This window comes from Eumetopias jubatus, unplaced genomic scaffold (assembly GCF_037043125.1).
Source record: "Eumetopias jubatus isolate StellerSeaLion01/CBP00866 unplaced genomic scaffold, mEumJub1_p1.0 scaffold_13, whole genome shotgun sequence".
Classification (NCBI taxonomy): domain Eukaryota; kingdom Metazoa; phylum Chordata; class Mammalia; order Carnivora; family Otariidae; genus Eumetopias; species Eumetopias jubatus.
This window is the reverse complement of record NW_028274819.1, coordinates 36,951,975-36,976,468: the sequence shown is the minus strand read 5'-3', so window position 1 is coordinate 36,976,468 and position 24,494 is coordinate 36,951,975. Positions and strand designations below refer to the sequence as shown.

The 24,494-nt window shown below is 35.4% G+C and overlaps 1 protein-coding gene across 2 annotated transcripts in view; it reads left to right on the top strand.

Annotated features, from left to right (window-relative positions):
• Positions 1 to 24,494, top strand: part of GAS2 (growth arrest specific 2) — a 117,287-nt gene that overhangs the window by 5,218 nt on the left and 87,575 nt on the right. For both annotated transcript variants that reach the window (XM_028117735.2, XM_088017797.1), the window contains exon 2: positions 5,399 to 5,520. In XM_028117735.2, coding sequence (XP_027973536.1) covers positions 5,399 to 5,520 — 122 coding nt within the window. The remainder of the gene's footprint in view (positions 1 to 5,398; positions 5,521 to 24,494) is intronic.

The following is a 24,494-nucleotide window of genomic DNA, read 5'->3' as shown; positions in this document are numbered from 1 at the left end:
AACAAGCTAAGCACCTATTTATTGGAGTTGCCGCTGTTAAATGCAACTGCTGTCTAATGAGCTTGGAACAGCTTTCCTTTCTTTTTTTTCCTAAAGCCCTTTACCAGATTATTATCCTGCAATGTTCTTATATTCTTGATATAGTCAATAAAAATTCCTTAGGAAAGGTAGTATCTTATGCTAGTTCAAAAGTTTAAAGAATCAAATTCATGTTCACAAGTTGACACCTTTCAGAGATGATAATGCCTCATTTTTTTTACCCAACGTTTCCAACAGAAACAGCTTTGTCTTTTCTTGATAGAAATGCAGGGTAGATACTTTGAATCAGCAGGGAGCAGGTGTTGATCTAGGGCTTCTGGATATAATGAATCATTTCCTATCTCCCAGCCTTCAAAACACTGAATAATCTGAGTTAAAACAGCCCATGAGTTGCTTTGAGTTCTTCAATTAGAGAAATATACGAGGATTAAGAGGTACACTTGAGTTTGCAGTAGAATTGGGTCCTGTCTACATCAGCTTTAGAGATGATATATACACCAGTTTTCTGCAGTGAATCAGGCCACACATCAGAACATCCTGAATGACTTTCTCAGCCATTCTCCAGTCTACACAGTGGACTGCTCTTCAGTCTTTAGCAACAGTATCTTCAGGTCCAAGTGGCTTTTGTTTGTTGTTGTTTCAGAAAGGCTTTGTTGGAGTTCTACAAAGAAAAAGACAACAGAATTAGGGAGAATACTTTATTATAGAAAATAGCTATTTGTGTATTCAGCAAATATTTAAGTAGCCAAGCGTAGTGGCTGGGAGCATTAGACTCTAAGCCTAGATATCATGGGTTAAAGATCCAGATTCACTGAATAAATCTAGATATCATGGGTTAAAGATCCAGATTCACTGAGTAACTTTAAGCAAATTACTTAATCTAATACCTCAGTTTCATCATCTGTAAAATGGAGACAATAATAGCACCCACTTCACAGATTGGTGAGGAGATTAAAAACATGAATACATGTAAAGTGCCTGGCATGTAATTAAGTCTCAAATGTTAAATACCATTATTAGATGTTATCATATCTTTAGGAACCCGAGTTTAGTACTGCTAACTTACTGGAAGGAAAACTTTTTTTCTCAGCAAAGTAGAAGGTAAAAAGGTGGCTTCAGTCTAAAACACTACTGATTAATACTTAATCATGATGGAAATTATGGCAAGCACATACTTCTGGGAGGAATGTACTGATGTGTATAAGCATGTGTGCTGATTTAGTTACTTGGCAAAAAATTTCAGGCAGATCTTTATTTCATATTATTATGCCCTAGCATTTTATGAGAAAGTGACTAACCACAGTCTTTAACCAAATTTCCTGATCTTTGTCTATTGGCAAGCTGTCAGTCATACTGAATTGGTGGTATGAAGATCAGAGTCCACAATTATGAACTCAAGAAGTAAAGATATTACTTCTAGACTATTTTTTTTAAGTAGGCACCATGCCCAGAGTGGAGTCCAACACAGGGCTTGAACTCACAACCCTGAGATCAAGACCTATGCTGAGATCAAGAGTCAGAGGCTCAACCAACTGAGCCACCCAGGCGCCCCTAGACTAGGCTATTTTAGATTAACCTTCAAGTCAATAGTCTTTATACTCCATTGTGGGTCAGTTGGTACTCCAAGATGATTTAATTGTATCTATTCATTGCCCTATCTTTTCCTAAACATACCAATAACATGGAAGGACAGAGCTGGGGAAGAAGTGATTCTATGATTCTAGAATCCTACTGCATCTAGTATTTATAATCTAATGTCTCAAAAAAGCTACACAATTCTTATTAAAGAAGATCTGGTTTTGCCTAACAGAGGTATTTAGCTTTTTATAATGTTTACTTGAGAAATTGTAATTAGTGCTTCATATAGCTTGTTCTAATGGACTTGTCATGGTTAAATTGAGCTAACTTTATGTGATGATTTTTTAAAAATTTTTGGTGATATTAGTATAATAAGAGTGAGATAATATATCATTCCATATAAAGATTATATTGATCTCTTACAATTACAAAGTATGTTTAAAATGTGTATTTTATGATTCTTTGGGTGGAAAATATGTTACATATGAAGATTTAAAAAAACTTCTCCATCTTGCATTTTTCCTTCATTTGAGGCAGTATGTTTCAACTATAAAGTACGTAACTGTGTCTGTTTTAGCAAAAAAGAAAAAAAAATCCAACTTTTGGAGCTATAAAATATACAGAATTGAAAGCTGACACCTAATATTTTTTTCATTAGATACAGATGTTTAATGTAAATTCTTTCTTCAAGTATTCATGAAAATCAGAATAACTAAAAATTTTCGGGTATAATGCATAAAAAGTAAAAATCATACCTTTTGGTAAATTGCTAATAACTTTTTAATGAAAGGCATTTTTCTTTTTATACTTTACAAATTCTTTTAAATTCATTGTAATCATCTTGTCACTTAACATTATGAATAGAATCTTTAAATTGCCATGGAATGTAATGAAATAGGAATACCTAAAGGCCTCTTTCAAATGTAGAGAATCTTATAACTAATTTATAAAGGAATCATTCAATAATTTGGAGTAAAATTTATCTTCTTTACCTTGAAATTTAATTGACAGTTTTGAAAATATTTCTAATATTTACTTTTCATACTTATTTCCAAAATAACTTTCTTATTAGCAAATGCAGGCCAATATGCTGCATGCATAATACAAATTTTATTGTGCTCACTTTTTGTATCTTGAGAATATTACTTTAATTCCTGAATTAAGTTGAGCTGCATACAATTCTGAAATAATAGTAGTTTTGTATAGGCTACCTCTGTGGTGAGTAGTTAGAGCTACTCATGTTTTACCACCTGCAGAAGTCATTATGCTTACTGGGGACTAAAATGCAAAGTATCCAGTAGGGAAAAAAGAACATTTTTAAAAAGGTAATTTTCTTTCCTTTATTTGCCCTTCCCCCAAAACGGTAAAAAAAAAAAAAAAATTTCAAACGGATGTTTCTTGAAATCCAAATATATTATATATTGTGAGTTGAACTTTAAGCCAGTAGTTTATCTATTGTTCCATTTGGGTTATATTTAAGTGTTCATGGAATTGAACTGCATGCATTTTTTTCTTAAAAGCTAATTCTATGAGAATCTCCATATAAAACTTTAAAGTGTTCCTTTCTTTTTTGCTTTAACTTAACTACTTTTTACAAAAAGAATACCCAACATTTTGTCAAAGTTTTCCAGCAGTTTATTTCTTCATTTGTTAATTTACATGTTCACTGAACATATTTTCTAGGTGCCTACTATGATAATAACATGCTTACATCTGTAGGAACACACACACACGCACACACACACACACACAACATGCCCCAAGAGGTTTGAGGAAGACATGAACTTTACACAGAACATATTAGTAGCAATAGAAGAGGTTTGATAAGTTGCCAAAATAAGTGATGCTTTTGAATGCGACCATATAGAAAAGAGATCAGTATGCACTGGGAGAATCTCTTTCTGGATTTTGGATTAAAGGAAAGCTAGAACTTGGTCAGGCAGATACAAGGGAAGAGAACATCATAGGCAGAAGCCGTGCCAGGAAGAAAGGCTTGACAGTAGAAATGAGAAGGTCTTGCTGGAGGAACTGTGAAGGCAGGGTGCAGACCAAGAGTCAGGGAGAGTATAAGGATGTTAGATTAGAAAGGTGGATTAGAGGCATAAGGGTCAGCCTTTGGATATGTTCAAGTGGATATATTTCATATTTTGGGTGGAAGAGAAGACTAGGGACTATGCAATGAAGAAGAATAATGACCCAGTGAATGTGGTGTTTAGCAATAATAATTTTAGCAATGAGTGTGATACATATTGGAGAGAGAAGTTGAGGACAGGGAATAGCCACTGTTTTTGTCGCTAGCGGTTTAGGTATCAAATCATGAAAATTTTTATTATTATGGTATGGGAAACAGAAGGAAGCATGAATCTACAGGACTTGTGACTAATATGGTATAGGAAATTAAAGCAGGAAATAAAATATGCTGAAACTTAGAGAATTAGAGCACCAGGAAAAGGAGAGAGCTTTGGGGGAAATGAATTTGAGGAGCATATAAGAAAAAAATTAGTGGCAGGGGCGCCTGGGTGGCTCAGTCGTTAAGTGTCTGCCTTCGGCTCAGGTCATGATCCCGGGGTCCTGGGATCGAGTCCCGCATCGGGCTCCCTGCTCAGCGGGAAGCCTGCTTCTCCCTCTCCTACTCCCCCTTGCTTGTGTTCCTGCTCTCACTGTCTCTCTCTGTCAAATAAATAAATAAAATCTTTAAAAATTAAAAAAAAATTAGTGGCTGAGGGAAAGAAGGAATCAGGAGTGACAGGTAGAGGGTTTCTTTTGGGGGGTGATAAAAATGTCCTGAAATTGTTTGTGGTGATGATTGCACAACTCTGAATGTACTAAAAGCCATTGAATTATACACTTAAAATGGGTGAATTGTAAGGCATGTGAATTATATCACAATAAAGCCATTGCAAAATTAAAGGAAAAAAGGAACAAAATATGTTTTGAGAGAATATAAAAAAGAAGACAACCTTTAAATGGTTAAATGTCAGGGATAGACAACTGTTAATAATGTTCATAAGAGCAGTAGTAGAAGCTGAGTGGTTTTGAGAAGAGAGAAGAACAGAGACTGAACCTGATAATCCAGAGTTCAAAGATGGTGGCAGGAAGACAGAATGGTTAGAGAGGTAGTCTTTCAGAGTTTATCACTTGTATTGGTTTTGCCTGCATTATCTTAATCAGGAAAACAAATTCAATAGAACTTAGAAACGTGGTTTATGCATTGGCCATGCTAGTACAGTTGCCAATGGTGGTTGATTTTTGATGTAGCATGCCTCTATTTCAAATTAAAGAAAGGAGAGCTTTGGTGTTCTTGTCATCAAAGACATAAGCAAAACACAAAATGACCGTTCTGCTTTCCGTCTTTGCCTTGCAGCCCAGAGTATTTGAATGGGCTATTGAGGATGACAACTGAATGAATCTCAGAGGTCAAACTGTACAATCATTGATAAAACAGTTTGAGTTTCATTGACTGGTTGGTTTTTATTCCTCTTGATTGCCAAGTGGTGGGACTCTCACATAGGATATCATTTTGCCACTTTTAATGTGAAATAAAATTTTTATGCAGTTGAAATTATGTTATGAAAATGTAAAATGTTTGGTTCTTGCCACTAAGGGAAAACATAAAATTCCAAAGAAACCATTCTTTCCTTGAGTTCCCATCCCAGGTATATGTAACTCAGCTGGAATAGAAATTTTGGTGATAAAAACTGTGTCAAATACGTTGGCATCAATGTCACATTTGCGTTGGTGAATGGTTGTGTTTTTATAATGCTTCTTTTTGTTATTGTAGGGAAGGAGATTACAGCAGAAACTTTTATGGAAAAATTGGATAATGGTGCCTTGCTCTGTCAACTTGCAGAAACTATGCAGGAGAAATTCAAAGAGGGCATGGATGCTAACAAGCCTCCAAAGGTAAAAAACCCCCAGGCAAAAATCATTCAGGGGATGGATTACATTTGTAGTTGCTTAATCACAGAGTTTAATTTTAGTATTTTGTTGTCATTGGGTATATTAATATGTCTAGTAACAAAACAGAGGGTGCATTTTAATTAGGCAACATGTTATTTGAACTCTAATTACATAAATTACATGATCTTTTTGGTAAGTCTAATTAACTAGAAGGTTATGGAAATTGATGGTATTAATACAAAACAAGGACTGTGTATAAACTGGTTGAATCTGATGTATTGATTACAAATTTAGCACAGAAATGATTTATGTCATCAGGAGGTGAAAAAAATCTGGGCAAGAAATGTTTACTAAATAGGTCTTTGTTTCCAAATAGATCATTATGGTGGATTATTAGAACAAAATGTCTAGAGTGTATGATTTATTTTTTTTAAATAAGTTGTAGCATTGAACTAAGTCACTTCAGACAAATTTTTTTTTTCTGACTGCTCAGATTTCTTTTCTGCACATATTCTTTTTTAAAATTTATTTATTTATTTGAGAGAGAGAGATATGTATATATAGAGAGAGCATGCTGTGCACACGCACTTAGGGCTAGGAGGGGGACAGGGGGAGATGGAGAGGGAGAGAGAGAATCTCAAACGGACTCCCCACTGAGCATGGAGACCAACCTGGGGCTCAATCCCGCGACACTGGGATCATGACCTGAGCCAGAATCAAGAATTGGACACTTCATTGACTGAGCCACGAAGGTGTCCCCACATAATTCTTTTATGATTATTATAAGCACATAATGAGAATATGGTACTTGATACTTTTTGAAGGAAACAAAATAGATGACACTTTTCTTAATTTTTAATAGAGAAGGAAAAAGGTAAGGAAAAAATAAGGTTAAAATAATGTTGAAAACAGCTTTAAATGAAATGAAAATGAAATTGAAATGAATGAAATGAAAATTTTAGGAATTGTTAGATTGGCTGTAACTCTGGCAAAAAAAAATCCAGTAAAACTGATCACTTGTGTATAGTTTCTTTATGATTGCTGAGCTAAAATTTGAACAAATATCAAGCTCCTTAAAATAATGTATTTTTTTTTTACAGCACTGTACTTACTTTGGGGGTTATATTTCATATCACTCTGTAAAGTACTATATGCTATTATACAAAGTCTCTCTATTTTTTTTTCATCTTAAAAGCAGCTCTGTGAAAGTATTAGTTAATTCAGTGGCTCCCAAACCTTGCTGCACATTGGAATCACTTGAGTATCTTTAAAATTTACTCAGACTGGGCTCCCGTACCTGAACATCCTGATTTAATCCCTATGGGATGCAGCCTGGGGATTGGGATGTCTCCAGAGCTCTGCAGGTGATTCTAATGTGCAGCAAAATTTGGAAATCACTGTGTTGATATTTTTTTTTCTCTTTCGGATAGATGCAGACTAAGTGGTCTGTGTGAGATCCCCTGGCTAGTAAGTGACAGCAAGACTTTGATATGGACATCCTCTTTCTGAGCCTGGTGCACCTCATTTTAGCTCACTGCGGGTAGTATAGACGTGGAGAGATTGTGAACACGCTCATGTCACACTTAATGTTAGGACCGTTAGGAAGCCAATAACTCTCCTGCCGTGCTTTCCACTGTAATGAACCTGACCTCTACTTCAGCTTACCAAGGAGAAAACAATGCCTAATAGGAGCACAATTTCTATAGAAGGTTCACTGTGAAATAATTCACAAAAGGGAAAAAAATGCTGGGCCCAGATTCATTGGAGAGCGTTATGTTAATATTGCATTGGTCCTGAAACTTCCATTTGATTTGCTTATTGTTAGGAAGAGTGACCATTACTTCAATGTTAGGGTCTTAAATCCTTCGTAAGTAACAAAAAACAAACAACTCTACAAAGGCTAGTGTAAGGTTTTCTGGTTTTGTTTTGCAAGCTTATGCTTTATAAAACAGAAGCAGAGGGGCACCTGGGTGGTTCAATCAGTAAGTGTCTGCCTTTGGCTCAGGTCATGATCCCAGGGTCCTGGGATTGAGGCCCACGTCAGGTTCTCTGCTCAGTGGGAAGCCTGTTTCTCCCTCTCCCTCTGCTTGGCCCTCCCCCTGCTTGTGCTCTCTCTCTCTCTTTCTCTCTCTGTCAAATAAATAAATAAAATCTTAAAAAAACAAAAACAAAAACAAAAACACAGAAGCTCAGCTCTCTAAATAGAATTGTAATTGTAAGACCATCAAGAGTAAACCAAACCCCAAAGCATTAGCCTATAATTCAAAGGCTTTGGTCTTGAGCATGTTTTCCTTGGGTTCCAGTTTTGTTATTTACTAATTAGACATGTCTATCCTTAGTTTCTGTACCCATAAAGTAGGAGTAATAATTATGCATACATACTTTCCAGAAAGCATTGCACAAAAAAAGACTCTAGATAAATATTATTTCCCTTCTGTATGTGAAAGAGTTAAGAGATAATGATGAGAAGTTTTGATTTGCTGGAAGAAACTAGAAGAAAAAGATAAGTACTTTGTAAATGTTCATAGCTAACATGATACATTAAAATAGGTGTACCTTTGCCCTAAATCTCTATGATAATATGTAATATTGAGAATAGTTATGGGTCAAGATTTTGATAGCTATTTTTCCTTTGAAACATTCATTTCAAATAATATCATTTCTGTAATAAAACTATGAAACATAAAAAGAAACAAATTAAGTTTTCCTTTCAAAGTAAGTAAAACTGCAGCAAGGTTTTATTAAACTCGAAATACTTCCTTGACCCTAAGCCATTTGTTTAATTAAATATAAAGTTCAAATTTATTCTGATTATGATGAATATATTTTAGTATAAAAACTCAACTGTGGTAATTGAACAAGTGTAGATTTAAAAATACTCTTTATGACCTCACTTTCAGTGCTCAAAAAATCAAATTTAATCTGAGTTAGAAATTGACACAATTACTCTTGACTGAATTACCTTCTGTGTCCTTGGCAGAATTTGTATATTTCACAACTTACTTCCAACAATATGCAGCTTAAATCAAAATAGCATGTGTCTTACTATATGAGAAAAAATGCAAAGAAGGCTAGTTTTTCTTTTTTACATTTTATGAGAAATTTTTCAATAGATGAGAAGCCAAATGGCTAATATTTCACAGCTATTATGGGTCATAAATATAATTTTGTCAATCCATCCAAGTTTGACACGAGCATTTTCATAAGTCCAGTATAATTTTCTTTTCAATCCATCTTTTGTCTAAAACAGACATTATATAAAATTGTACAGCATTTTGCTGTTATTAAATCTAACTTTACACATAAATTTGCTAAAACCCTGGTAGTTAGGTGTACATTAAACATTTCCCATAGAAAAAAAGGAGGCTTTCAAATTGTGTATAAATACCTGTAAGCTACAGTATTGTCTGCTTGAGTGTGTAATTATTTTCCATCTTGGCATTTTAAAATCTAGAAACAATAGTGGAAAAGACAGATAAGTTGGTCAATATCTTTGATGAATTAGTGAAACTGTTACAGTTAGGGAGATGTTAAAACAGAATTACTTTTAAGAGAATCAACCACAAACTGGATCCCACCTACCTAAAGTCATGTCAGAGGAAGCCCTTTGTAATTTTCTCCTAGCACTTAAATCTCACATGCTCATTCTTTAGCAATATTTTACTTTTCCTGATTGATCTTTAATTTGGGGATTTTATAGCTGTATAAACACATTTGAGCAAGGAAGCTATACTTGGTATGTATGAAGTATGTCCATGTTAAGAGTGACTTAAAAACTCCTAATATTTACAAGTATATTTAATAAATATGTTAGACAGTTTACAAATTTAATATATTAGTTATAAATCCATGAGTCATATCCTATTATGGCTTGATAAAATACTGTGAATGAAAATAAATGCCATCGGATGATTCTTTCTAGGCTTCAACAGATCAATAGAAATAGCCTCTCGGGACACCTGGGTGGCTCAGTTGGTTAAGCAACTGCCTTCGGCTCAGGTCGTGATCCTGGAGTCCCAGGATCGAGTCCCGCATCAGGCTCCCTGCTCAGCAGGGAGTCTGCTTCTCCCTCTGCCCCTCCCCCCTCTCATGTGCTCTCTCATTCTCTCTCTCAAATAAATAAATAAATAAATAAAATCTTAAAAAAAAATAGCTTCTCTATGTTTGTTAGCTATCAGTAGTTAATCCTAGGCTTTGTATTTTCCCACTTTGTATGGAAACATTGCAGAAATTTCAAGGAATTAGGCAATGATTAGGTAGACGCTTTTAAGACTAGCATGCAGCAGTTTAATGTATAATCTGATTTTGGTTAGTTTATATGTACCATAATGTGATTAATTCACTCTAACTACAAATGTTAATATTCCTGGAGCTCAGGACCTTAAAAGGCAAAAATCTAACCAAAACTGATCTTTTCAATACCTATTGGGATGGGAAAACTAAAACAAGCAATAAATCCAAGGTCAGATTTTATGCTTTTTGACCCTTAGTTATCTGACTCAAAGTTGGCATCTCCAATCAAGACAGAATAATTGTTTCATTGATGCATGAACTTTCACTTTCTGGTCCAGATAAAATTCAACTGTTATTGTATATTTACTCTGTTCTTTTTCTACCAGTCATGACTTGCTGATTTGTGTACAAGATTCTCTCATCGACTGGGGCATCAACATGGTGCATGACATTCAAAGGGTTCAACCTCTCTTTTTCTCCTAACATTCCTTTCTGTTTGTCTCATTTATCTTGAGAGTCCCTGCCCCAGACATCAGAGTTTCCCTGGGTTCAGAGCTTCCTTTGACTTCAAAGAGCCCTGGGTGGTTAGATCAGTTTTGAAGCACATGAAGGGAAAAGACAAAAAAGAAGTTCTGTTACCTAGTAGAATGCTACATTATGCTCCAAGGAAGGAACTGAACATTCACCATCTAAATGTAGAATCCAGTCCTTGTTTGGGGGAAAGAACATCCTAGTCAGATAGAATGTCCATAGTACATTTGCCCATCAAGAATATCTAGTTCTTTGAGCTGCAAGATAACACTACCTCAGGATGTTTTACCATCCAGGAATTAAATAAAACATAGAGATTAGAGTTTTTTTCCCCTCAAAAATCAATAGCACATTTGTTTAGAGAACATTTTATCGATATTGATTTCAGAGAAATCCAGAAATGTATGTTTACTGCTGATACCTCTGACAGAAAAAGAAAGTATGGTAGAAGTGATAACAGGCTTTTCTTGAAAAATTCTCAGCTGTGATTAATCTGGAGTCATCTATATCTGGCTATGCAACTAAAATAATTGTGTATTCCTTAAGAAATTCATGGTTTTTAAATGCAAATATAATGCTAGGACTAAGCCAACAGAATGAGTCATGATCAAGGGAGGGAATACAGGTATAATGATGTGGAAATAAATGATTTTTTATGGGTTATTTTGCTGCCTGGACTGAGAGGACAAGAAAAAAAAAAAAAGAAAAGTTAGTAATAAAGTCCAGTTCCTCAGGATTTAAAAAAACACATATGTCTTCAAGTTTTAAATATATAAAAGTAAATTATTTTCCAATATAAAATTAATTCCCCTGTCACCATTTCTCTAAGTTCTTGACCACTGGGAAAATCTTTCATCTTTTTGTCAGAAACAATGAAATATCTTGCTGAGTTGTTTTTCTCATGGGGAGTGTTTCTCTTCTAGTCCATCTTCTAGAGTTACGTCTAAATGAAGTTTTAATACATAGCAATAAATGTTGATGTATCATATAGAATTATATGAAAAGGAGCTTGACTTTTTTTCCCCACCCATAGTCAACTATTCATAAAAGACTTGATACAGGTCTTGATCTGGGTTGCTCTATGTGTGGGCTAAGGAGAACAAAAGCAGCAGGATGAAAAAGTAACCATAATAGGGAGTGAATGATGGACTTAAGGAATTTACCTGGATCTTAAGGCCTAATTGAACTAGGGCCAAATGTGACAGAATATCTTAGGTGATAGAATATTGCTGAGCACAACTAAAAATGTGGCCAAGTTGATCATCTGGCACTAAGTTCATAATGAACATTTCAAGTTCTATGGTCCCTCGTGTCCCAAGATGGAGATTCAGTCTCTATCAGACAATAATAGCAAGCTAGGAACATTTGCATGGTGTCCTTTACAAAGAAGGCAGTGTTCATTCCTACATGGCCCCTACTCATCTCATCCATCTTTTATATTGGCTTGAGTTGAATGGAGATGTGATAGAAATCACTTTCCTTGCAATGTTCAGGTCATTGAGAGTAGCATGAATCTCTGATTTTTTTCTGAGTTGTGATATTTTATCCCCTTTGTTCGGGAATAAAAATTATGACAGTTGCTGAGATTACTCTTGCCAATTACTCATTCAGGGAAAAATATAAAAATAACTTCTATATGTACAAAGGCACAATAGTCATAACTTAGGCTTAGGTCAAAAATCCATCTGTCACTTGATCTCCATAAGGCACTTCCCTTTCCCTAATGCGTAGCAAACTATTTAGGTCCCTTTAACGATTAGAAGGAAGCTTTACAGGAAAGGCTTGAGATCATTACTCCTTTCATTAGGTGGGCCTTGGGTCTGTAAATTGGCTCTAGTCTAAGAACAGGGTCATCAGAAAGATTCTCTCATTTTGCTGCCATTGCTGTTTCTGTTACACAAATCAAGAACTTAGGAAGTTGCCTTTCAATTTACAGCTAAAGGCCCCATTATTAATAAACCATAGTCAGATCTCCCACGGGGCAGATTATTCTAAGAGATTTGATTAGCCTACTTTGTATTCTGGCAACCATTCCACCTTGCCTATGACAGTTAAGTGTCCCTACGTATTCCTGCCACCCTGAGAATCCCCATTCACATTAACAAGAGAAAACTCCTGTCTCCAGCATCCTCTTTCTGGATCGAAAATCACATTAGGAAATTCTGGAGTTTTCCTCACCAAACCTGTTCTTCATTATCTTGGTAAAAAAAAATAGAGCCTCTCTAGGCCCTACTGAGTGACCCGGGAAAAGGTAAGCTTAGGTGAGGTGCACATTATCAATTGCATGCAACATTTCTTTTCCAAGGTTTGAATTCCTTCTATATTTTACCAAGTGGTTTCTAGCCTTTTAGTGGCATGTTTAGGGTGTGCTAGCTTTGCATCTTCATTTGTGTTAGCGAATCTAGCAGACTATTAACAGGATCATCTGTAGCTATCCATGCTAGCACACGGAATTCTAGTTAGTGCAGTTAAAGTACATTAATTCCGCCAAATCTAAAATTACATCCTGCTCCCCTCAAAGTAACACCCTCAAAGTCTATTATACAGATAGAGAAAAACCCTTCCATAATACACTTAGTGGCACTCAAGATTTTAAATGTAGGTTGAGACTATGTAACCAGTCAGCCAGGGATTCCTGTATTGGCTAAGAGTTATACTGTGAGATGGATCTAAATCCAACCTGATCCAGGCTGCAATGTTTTGATACCTGGTGGAGATCATCAGCTCTGACTATGGCTAGCTGAGATTTTAAGGACGGAGCAATGGTTCCAGGAATGACCAGGTTAATTGATACTCCTTTCTCAGCCTGGTCCAGGAGAATACCCGGGGTAGAGGAACCTACCGTGTACCTTCCCTACTTCCTGAGAGGGAGTCCCAGCCTATCCTTCCCCCTTCAGGTCTCTGCCCCTCCCCCAAGATAAAAATTTAGCTCTTTCCCATTTGGAAACAAACTGGTCAGGGGACAGGAATTCAGCCAAGAAAAGGAGCCAATACCAAATGCAAATCATATTATTTGAATTCTTTCTATCACAACTATTCTGTGGAACATTCTTCTGCATCCAAAAGCTCACGTGTAAAAGAAACCCGACTGATTTCTCTAACTAGGACAACAGAATTTTTGTAGATTTTAAAATTCATGGTATTTATCAATAATGAGTTATAAAGCTGAAAGAGATTATTCTAAACTATTAAAAAGATTTATTTGGTTTAATCATGCTTAAAAGAAAGATTGGGTTATCTTTCTATTCTCCCTATGAAAAATATTTCTAAATTATTGTTTATGAAGAGGCAACCAGAAAGTATAGAGCCAAAATCTATAAGGAAAAGCAAAATAGTGTTCTGTCAGGCCGTTAATCAATTAAAATATTATGTTCTTTTTGTGCACTTTGATGGTTCTAGTGTTTATCATCTTTTAAAAGCTATTTATTTGTTGTGCCTTCTTTTATTATCTTAAATAAATACCTGATTCCATATCTGATTTCATATTCATAATCCTGTATTCTTTTTCATTAAAAGGATGCCACAATACTGTAAGCTTAAAAGCCCACAAAAACAGTTTATTCTCAAAAAAGTGCTAGTTTTCCATTCCAGTTTTGTTCTAGTATCAGCTTCAACACCAATTCCAAATATCTCATGTTTTTTAATGCCCAATGTCTGAACTTCACTCTCTGATGCTAAAGAAATAAAAACCAATAGCTTTGGAGGACCTAGGATTTATACCAAATCCCAAGGTTATAGAACATAGATACTTAGGCAGTCACTTCAGAGTACCACTGTCAGAATTAATCATTTTAAACACTTTTAGAGAGCTCAGCTAACCAGAGTGGTTAATCGTGTGGACTCAATAGCCACACTTCCTGGGTTTAAATCATGACTCCACCGTTAATTAGCTTGGGAAATTAATTTCTCTGTGCCTTAATTTCTTCATTTGTAACATGTAGCTAATAATAGTACCTAACTTATCAGTTGTTATGGTGGCTAAATTTAATCTACATAAGCACTGAGTAATACCTAGTACACGTGGGTGCTCATTAACATGAAGCTATTAAATCCATTTATCATCTCTCTCAAGTTTCAAATTTAGCAAGAGGGAATATGATTAGTGTGATTAACAGTCAATTCTCCGGCCAGGTCGTGGCCTCATCTTGATTGACATGTTCTCAGACTGAATAAAATGAGAGAGGGATCATTTCCTAAAGAAAAGGAAGAGGATCTTGGAAGAGTAGAGATGTTTTTAGTGATCATACTGTGTAGGTAGTACTGGCCTCCATATTTATGGTTTCTCCATCCATCAGAACACCTGGACCATATTGTTATACTTGGTTGTTTGCTTGCTTTTATCCCTTTACTAGACTCTAAGATCTTCGAGAACATGGTTAATATTTTATTTGTATATAAGTCTATCAAAAAATCAGGTGTATGGGTGCTCAGTAGATATGTTTTTGGATGAATGAATGAATGGCCCAGTGTAGATATTTACTTGCAGATCCAGAATGCTGTTTCTAGTGAATTTTAACAATTCTTAATTTGGAATCATGAAGACTTTTATTTTCATTAAGTTTGAAAATTCTCCCTCTGCTGGTTTTTCTTAAAAGTCTTTAATGTTCAGAATTGTAAGGAACAAAGCTGACTTTTAGGTAATGGGGAAAACAGAGAACTGGAGAATTTTGGGGTGGTTCAGGGATCTGAGGACATTAGAAGTGCTGACAAGAGATTGGCTAAGTAATAATAGACCATGGAGGTCTAATTTAGTAAGAGAATTCTGGAGGTTGGGAATTTAGTTCATTGCAAGTGTTATTATATAGTCACATGGTATATTATTATTTGAGTTCAAGGTGTTATCTAAAGGTAAAAATGATGACAAAAATGAGCATATTAATATCCAAATGTTTTATTCCATTTGAGGATTATTTTTCAAGACCTGTTTATAGTGTTTACCATGGTTCCAATAAAATAAGGATCGGATGAGTGATAACTAGTGGTTTTATGAATTTCTTCATCATGGATAATTAAGAAAAAGAATAATTGTAGGCCCTTTCATGGAATAAGTTCTCAAGAGATATTTTTGACCTGAAACGAGGTATTACTACAGTAATTAAGGGTTCTGTCTTTCAATTACTGAAGGAGCTGTAAAGATGAAATCACTGTGGAGGGTGTTTTCTTTGCATTTTTTTCTCAATAACCACCGCTTTTGTCCAATAAAATAGTTGGTGAGTGAAATGAGAATATAAGAACCATTGTTTCTTCTCAGAGCCCCTAATTAGCCATCTACCAAAACACTCTTTAACAACCAAGGAAAAAATACAGTTTCTGTAAAACTGCAGGAGGAAACCAGAGAATTTCAGTGCATAGGAACAATAAGCAGTAAATGTTGCTACTGGCTTCCCAAAAATGTGTTATTTTATTAACTGAGGGATAACTCACAAAGGAGATGAAAATGATCATGGAGTACAGCAAGTTCATTTTATTTCAACAACCTTTAATAATATAGAATGTTATGAACTACAAATATTTTATGATAACTGAGTCCTTACTTATATATATTATTTTAAAATTGGTAGAGGATTGATGAGTCTATGTTTTAGAAACAAGAGATGATGTGATTTACTGTGAATATTTATGTGCATATGTGTTGTTGGTAAGAAAGGTGGTGATGTAAAGGTAGACCCAGTCTCCTCAAGGAATTTACTATCTACTGGTGAGAAATAGGATAGATGTGGTATTAATGGAATACCTTGGAGGTCATGCTCACAAAGTGATTTGGAAAAAAAATTAGTTTTAAGCAGTCACAGGTGAAATAAAAGAAAGGCAATATTTTATCATGTGGTTGAATTTAGAACAGAACTTAAAACATAGTAGTATACATTGAAAAGTTCTTATACACATAGTTTTTTTAAATTTTTATTTTGAGTGTGTGTCATCTACCTCCTAAATCAAAAGGTACACCAATTAAAAATAATACCTGCTTTATAAAAAATAATGGCTGTGCACACATCTTGGTGCCCAATGTACTTATATATGAGGCTATCGCAATGATTTAAGTGGATTTCAGCATGTGAATTTGACCATTCCTGCTACTCATACATTATTATTACATCTTTTTCCTCTTTTATCACAAAGTCAAAATTTTAATTAAATTATTCTCATTTGGCTGTCCTCAGTAAATCATAGAAGAATTGCCACTGTCTCTGTTATATAACTCTTGGTGGGTGGTCAAGATAAGAAGGTGGGCTGAGTTTTTTTGGGAAAATTACTTAAAACAGTATAAAGTTTGAAGAAGGTTGGCTGAGTTTTTTTGGGAAAATTACTTAAAACAGTATAAAGTTTGTTGAATTATCTGTATGATGAAATTAGAAGCATATTTGCATACTTCACAATTATTTGGACAAGTGTACAGGTTCTAGCCAAGTGGAATATAACCAGGTGCAAAGCATGGAATTAACCTTTGTGACAAGCACTCATGCTTGAGATGGTTTTCTTTTTATGTATAAAGAAGCAAATGAAAAGAATCAGAATTATTTTAGAATTTCCCTCAATTACAAGAGAGTAAAATATCACCTCCTATTATCATGTTTGGTTCTTTACTTATTTGTTATATATAGACCAATAGTTGCCAACCTTTTTATATGAGCGAAAGGAGGTCATTTTCCCAAATTCTAATGGTCTTTTTTCACATTGGAGTTTGCTTCTGATGAGTTAAGAGATGCAGGAGGGGATCTCTAGCCTCATTCAGTATTCTGCTAAGAATCCCCACATTCCAGAGTGAGGGGGAGAGGAGAAAGACTAGGTGGCAGCATTTAACCTAGACATTTACCAAGTTTCAGAGGCTACAGATGTATGCGAATCTGCTGATAAAGGACCCTCCTTCAAAACTCTCAGCAGTTCTTTCCTTTCAAAGTTAAAACTGTAAGCTATGGTTGGGTAGTGTAAATAATGGTTGCATTAGAAGCATATGAAGCATAAGACTAAAAATAAAACGTGTCGAATTGAAATTCCGAAAGCATGAAAAAAAATTAAAACAAATTCTGGATTAGAAGAAGGAAGAACACACACACACATACACACACACACACACACATTTTTCATCTACATAATTTCATAGCATCAGCAGAACGTTGCCCCCAAGCGTAAAAGTAAACCTGATGGAATTTTTCCACAATGACATCATCTCTCCCACTTACAGGCTCACATCCTGCATTTAACCACATGTAGGCACACGGGCCAGAAGTGTAACTGGGGAACTGTTTTCCTGATACTTGATAGCACAGACTGTGGCCACTGCTGTGTCAAAGCACTCTGGATATGGAATATCATGTCACGAAAAGTCACTCTCACCATATGGAGAATAGAGAACTAATTACTTTAAAATGAGCTGTTACTCCATGCTTTGGAGAAATTCAGGTCATTTAAATAAATCAATAATGAACATGCATGCCACTTCTTAAAGTAGAGCATTTACAGATTTTATAACAAGAACCTTTTTTAAGGGACTGAAAATTTGAGGGAAAATGTTTCTTTTTAACTTGAAAATGTCTGAGGATTGCTAGATGACTTAAAATGTAAGTTCTCATCATATATAGGTGTGTGTGGTCCAAATATGTGGTACTGGTACATTACAGAGTAATGGCATAATGTTTCTTAGATGAGGTAATTGAATTTATAATGTATGGCGCTCTTCAACTGTATCTTAAGCTTTTAGGGGCTGACTACATGAATACCTGCTATTGTTTTGCTTAGCAGTTAGAAAATGCATTACATATCATGCGTGAAGCTGTCTAGTATGTATTTTATGTTTATATTGCTTTGCTAGTCATGTCTAATTTCACACAGTGTAGGCTGTTCATCTAATGGATGCCTCCAGGTAAGAAATAAGTAATGCGGCAATTCCTGTAACTTGAAGCCAAAACTAAAATCAAACAAGATAAAAACTTATCTCTATCAAAAGTTGGTCAAAAGAACTAAACCCTCTGAAGTAAAAAGGAAGAAAGGAATCTTAAAATGGGAGTGAAGTGACTAACATCTGGGTAAGTACAGGAACTCTATTTAGAGAGTCAGTTTTGTACTAGATGTTATGCAGACGTGAAGGCAAATAAGTCCTAGACTCTTCCTTCTGGATCAGGAATACTTGTGTTTGTACCATGCCTCCTTTATCCATTGGCTGAAGCCTGCCAATCCTTTTTCACAGTGATGTCTTTAAATATCTGAAATAAAACCTATAGGAGTATAAACACAAAATAGAACCAATTTTATTGAAATATAGTTACTACAGTATTAAAAATAAATATTAAAACACAAGTTAAAAGATAAGCAGTGTATTTGCTTATTTTATTAACCTGGCATTGGTTTTGCAAATACTGTAGTTTTAAATTTTTTTATTTTAATTCTAGTGTAATTAACATACAGTGCTATATTAGCTTCAGATGTACAATATAGTGATTCAACAATTCTATACATTACTCAGTGCTCAAGGAAAGTATATTCTTAATCCCCTTCACCTGTTTCACCCATCCCCCCCATCCACCTCCCCTTTGGTAACCTTTTGTTTGTTCACTATAGTTTAAGAGTCTGTTTTTTTAAGAGCCTTTTGTCTCCCTCTTTTTTTTTTTTTTGCCTTTGTTCATTTGTTTCTTAAATTCCACATATGAGTGAAATCATAGGGTATTTGTCTTTCTCTGACTGGCTTATTTCACTTAGAATTACACTGATCCATCTATGTTGCTGGAAATGACAAGATCTCAGTCTTTTTATGGCTGAATAATATCCCACTGTATATATACCACATCTTTTTTATCCATTCATCTATCAGTGGACACTTTCGCTGCTTCCGTAATTTGGCTATTATAAATAATGCTGCAATAGACATAAGAGTTCATATATCCTTTCGAATTAGTGTTTTGTATTCTTTGGGTAAGTACCCAATAGTGCAATTACTGGATCATAGGGTAGTTCTATTTTTAATTTTTTTTTAAGATTTTATTTATTTATTTGAGAGAGAGTGAGTGAGAGCCAGAGAGATCACAGAGGGAAAGGGAGTAGCGGACTCGCCGCTGAGCAGGGAGCCCGAGGCAGAGGCTCGATCCCAGGACCCTGAGATCATGACCTGAGCCGACAGCAGATGTTTAACCAACTGAGCCACCGAGGCACCCCTATTTTTAATTTTTTGAGGACCCTCCATACTGTCTTCCACTGTGACTGCACCAATTTGCATTCCCATCAACAGTGCAAGACGGTTCCGAAAAATGCTGTAGTTTTAAAGGTTAGGAGAAAGTAAACCTAATATTTCCAGACATATGCAACATATGTAATAGAAAATAAAACCATACAATTTCTATTGGTGAGAAAGGTATGTAGTTTCATTACATTCAAAATAAAGGAATATTAAAATCCAGTTAGAGGAGAGTAAAAATAAAGATAATTTTTTTTGCTCATCTCAAGTTCATGGTCTTCCCAGACCAAGAACTAATTCTGGATGATCACAATCTAGGGAAGATTAGTGTCATAGACATACAAAACTCAGAATAAATAGATTTTAAATAGGTACAGTAGAAGATTAAGACAGGAGATATTTATATTTTATGTATATAATAAATGCATGTGCAAATATCTAATAATATATATGTATAGATTATATATATTGAAAATTGTAAATGAGGAACCAATTCATACTTTGTTCCATGTTATCATATTTGCTATATTTAAATGTTGTTTAAAGTTTGAGGAGTAGCTATCTGATCTTTTTTCTCAGACTTACTGAATGCCATGGGATATGATAATAAAGCAAGTATTTAGTAGGTACTTCTACTGTGTCAAAATTTTAACATGGACTAAATCATCAAGTAATTTAAAACTTAGATCATGCCAGTTCTTAGTTCAAAATTATCTAATGACACCATGACTTACTTCGACTAAAAGCCAAAATCTTTATGACTGCCTACAAGGCACTGCATATTCTGTTCCCCAGCTATCTGATCTCATTTTCTGTGACTTTCTCCTCACTCTACTGTATTGCAGTCATGATGACCTCCTTGTTCTTTGAACCCAACAAGCAGGTCCCAACTACCACAGGGCCTTTGCAATTGCTTTTCTGTCTTCTTAGAGTATTCTTTCATTAGATACGTATATGACTTGCTCCTCACTCCCTTTAGGTCTCTGCTCAAATGTTGTCTTTTTGCTGATGCCTTCCCTGACCTCCCTACATGAGGTCTGTCACAGATGATCTAGAATTTTCAACTGATAGATATTTTTTTGAGTGCTGCATTCATGATATTGATAAATAAAAAGAAGAGTAAGGCATTCCTGTCCTCTCTCAAAGGGCTTACAGTCTAGTTAAGTAGATAAAATATGAACATATAAAAAAACAGATATCAACAGGTGCTCAGTAAATCACATATACCAGTAGTTGTCAAACTTTGTATCACCATAGCGTACATTATATTGATGACATTCAATCAATTATTCAAAAAACATTTATTAAATACCGAAAATATGCAGGACAGGGTAACTTACAGAGTAGCAGGGAAGGAAGAATAACTTTAAGCTAACAGTGAATTACAACTGTGTTATGTATAAATATGGGAAAATCCAAGCATATGAGCGGCTTTAAGAGGGCACCCTGACTTAGTCTTGTAAAAAGGACTTTTATAGTATTCTGAAGCAGGAATGGGAATTAGACAGAGAGGGAATTTAGAACATTCCCAATACAGAACATAGCACCGGGGAAAGCCCTCAGATGTGGAGGCACATGATGACTTTGAGGAACTAAAAGAAAGCAGGTGTTTGGATGCTAACATGTAATAGTAGTGTTTGGAGATGAGACCAGAGCTAAGTCTATTGGATGTTGGCCTCTGTTAAGAACAACATTATGCCACTGAATTTTAAACAGGAGCATGATGAAATCTTTTAAAAAGATGACATTCACAGTGTGGTAAATGGATTGGAATAGAGAGGTGAATGTGGAAGTTGAGGAGCCCTCTTAGAAAGCTATTGCCCTGGTCAGGTGAGAGATAATGACCATTAGCCCAAGATGCTAGCAGTGGTACCACAAAGAAGCAGATGTTTTTGAGATCTATTAAAATTTAGTGAGGTAGAGATGGAAAATGTTTCCTCTCTTCCTTTCTAAGTTCTGTGGCTTGTCTAATAATTAAACTGACATAAGACAGATTAATAGGAGAAAAAACAAATTAAATTTCATATGTTTGGGAGTCCCATAAAAATATATGACTCAAAGAAGGGACCAAAGCAGGAAGCTTTTATACATTTTAGACAAAGAAACAGTACATTTGTGAAGAATTGACAAGACAAATGGGTTTGGACTTGGGGTAGTATATTGATGAAGTAAAGAAGCATAAGGTTTGTTTATACAGACTTCTTGGCCTTAAATATCCATTCTCTGGTGATAAGGATGCCATATACCCTCCTGTAACAGGGAGGGTACATTTTACATGAGAGATTTATCTCCTGCTTTCTGAGAGACAAACCTTTTTGTTCTGGCTGTTTTCAAGTACTTTTAATTCAAAATAATCAATATGCCAAAGTGGTATATGTTGGGGTGGCATATCTGCTCCCCTTTAGTTGGCTTGGTGGGATTTGGTGATGAATTGGATGGAAAAGTGAGGGAGATTGGTCCACGGTTTCATATGTAAAGAAATGAATGGTGGTGCTGTATTTTACAACTGGAAAGGCAGGGGAAGAGTAGGATTGGGGGAAAAATCATGGGTTTCTATGCAGTATACTCCCATGGTTACCCAAAGGTAACCTTGTGGGTGCCGTCTCACACCACTCCTTACATTTCTGCTCAAGAAAAAAATATAAGCAAGTGAGTTTGCAAACTTAGTTGGGCAAAGAGGTAAGGGAAAGGCAGAGAGAACCGTTATATGTCGGGGCTGTGTGGCGGGAGGGAGCATGGGGAGCATGCAAGAGTGGGAGCAGAAGCTGGTGGGCAAATAGGGGAGACTGAGAAGTCATGATGCTAGGTTAGCAGGTGGGAACAACACTAATACAAACAGTGGAAGTTGAACTTATAAGGAGCTTTGTCTTTATCCTAAAAACACTGGGAAGCTAAATTTGCCTTTTGAAAAGTCCACTCTAATTAATTAGAGTGTGGAGAACAGATATGAACGCACAGCAGAATACTGAAAAAAATTAGAAGATGGTTAAAAACAAATTGTAATTAAATCACCATACAAATGTGGAGCATCTGTTTTAAAATTTTTTTTCCCTAAATACATGTGGGCTTATTACAGTAATTGCAGATGTGACGATGTAACTTATAACTATTTTTTCAGCTCTCCTCAGGGCCTTCTTTGTAAATAGACCAAAAGTAGACATGTATTTGAAAAAATTAGCATTAATTGAAGATAAGCAATCATCTAGGATTGGTATTAGGCACTTTCCAAAACATCTTATTTAATTCTCAAAACATGTTGTGAATGATAGATCTGAAGTTCCAAAGGGTTAAATAGATCAAGTAACTGTTCTTGTTGACTGCATCTTATTGCTGGTCAGTTGTAATTTCAAGGCATAAGCCTTGCCTCTTTGATTTATTATTAGTTTAACATTCCCACCTTTCAAATTTACTGAGAGTCTAGGGAGATATCCCTATTGATGAACACTTACAGTGTGCCCCAAATCTGCAGTGCAATGAGGTTACCAAAACAAAATGAAAGAGAGAGAAAGTCTTTGCTCAAAAGGTGTTTGGAAGTATGTTAGCTGCTAAAATAAATTGGGTTTCCTGGAATCCATTCAGGAAACAATCTTGGGACTTCTGATAATGCTTTTCTTTGTTGGATATTTTACACATGCCTACCAAAAAGTAGTTTTAACTAAAATATTAGAATCGGTGCCTCTTTGAACTCAGAATTTGCTGCTAATAATTATAAATTATTATATCTTAAAATGTACAAAATCTTTGTGGGGAAGGAAAAAAATTCAAGACCCATTTTAAAAGAATTTTCTTGCTTGTTTCCTTAATGCAGAAAACTAACATATATTCTCAAGAATGTAAAACTATCATCATTTTGGGATGCCTGGGTGGCTCAGTGGTTAAGCATCTGCCTTCTGCTCATGTCATGATCACAGAGTCCTGGGATCCAGCCCCACATCAGGCTCCCTGCTCAGGGGGGAGCCTGCTTCTCCCTCTCCCACTCTCCCTGCTTGTGTTCCCTTTCTTGCTATGTTTCTCTCTGTCAAATAAGTAAATAAAATCTTAAAAAAAATTATCATCATTTTGTTTGAGCCACTATAATTAATTAATAATTAACAATTACTATTAATTTTGTTGAGAATCTGAGGGACTACTGTGCCTGGTATCCAACAGCCCTTTCTCTGAGAAATATTTCATATTCACAGAGTAAGTTTTTCTTCTTCCCATTGAAGCCTAACTCTTGCAGTCTTGCTACTCCAGCTGTGAAGACGGAGGTGGCAGAACAAAAAGAAATCACTTGTTTTTTGTTTTTTTTTACTTCCATAGAAATATCTACAATTTTTTCTTCATTCCTTCAATTCACCCTTGACAACAAATGACATGACATAATTATTTTTCCAGAGGACACATATAGTTGGATTCCTTCTTAGTTTAAATTGTTAAAATCTTTTCATTATTCCCCAGTAGGAACACTGAGATTATAAGCAGGCAACCACATGCATCTGTCTACACATTTAATTGTTCAAAGTCAAGGGATTTTCACATGAAAATATCTGGATTTCTAAATTCAATCTAAGAAAATGGAAAGTCTAACAACATTGAGACTGTATTTTTTTATGGTAACCACTTAGAATTAAATAAATATGGCTGACCCTCCTGGACATGGCATGAGCTCTTCAGTTTTCCACAGTCCCCACAACTCCTTATAGTTCCCTGGAGCTAGCCACTTCATTCTTTTATTTGATTTGCCTGGCCACTTCTGGGCCTTTATAACCCTGATTGGAATTATAATATTGGTAATTCTTGTTGGGTATAAAATATCTTTTGTGATTCTGGCCCAGTTGACTTTTCTGGTCTCATTTCTCTTCTGCATGCATTCTACACTCATCCATAATGCCCAATGCTTGTTCAGGTCTCATCAGATGTTTCACTTTATAGAATGTACTGCCCTTCTTTTCTATGCCTGTTGAGCATTTGAGATCCTTCAGTTTTGTACATTGCTGCTCATATATAAGGCCTTCCTATAATGATGTCCAGTCAACCCTTCCCCAAAGTTAAATGCACACCCTGA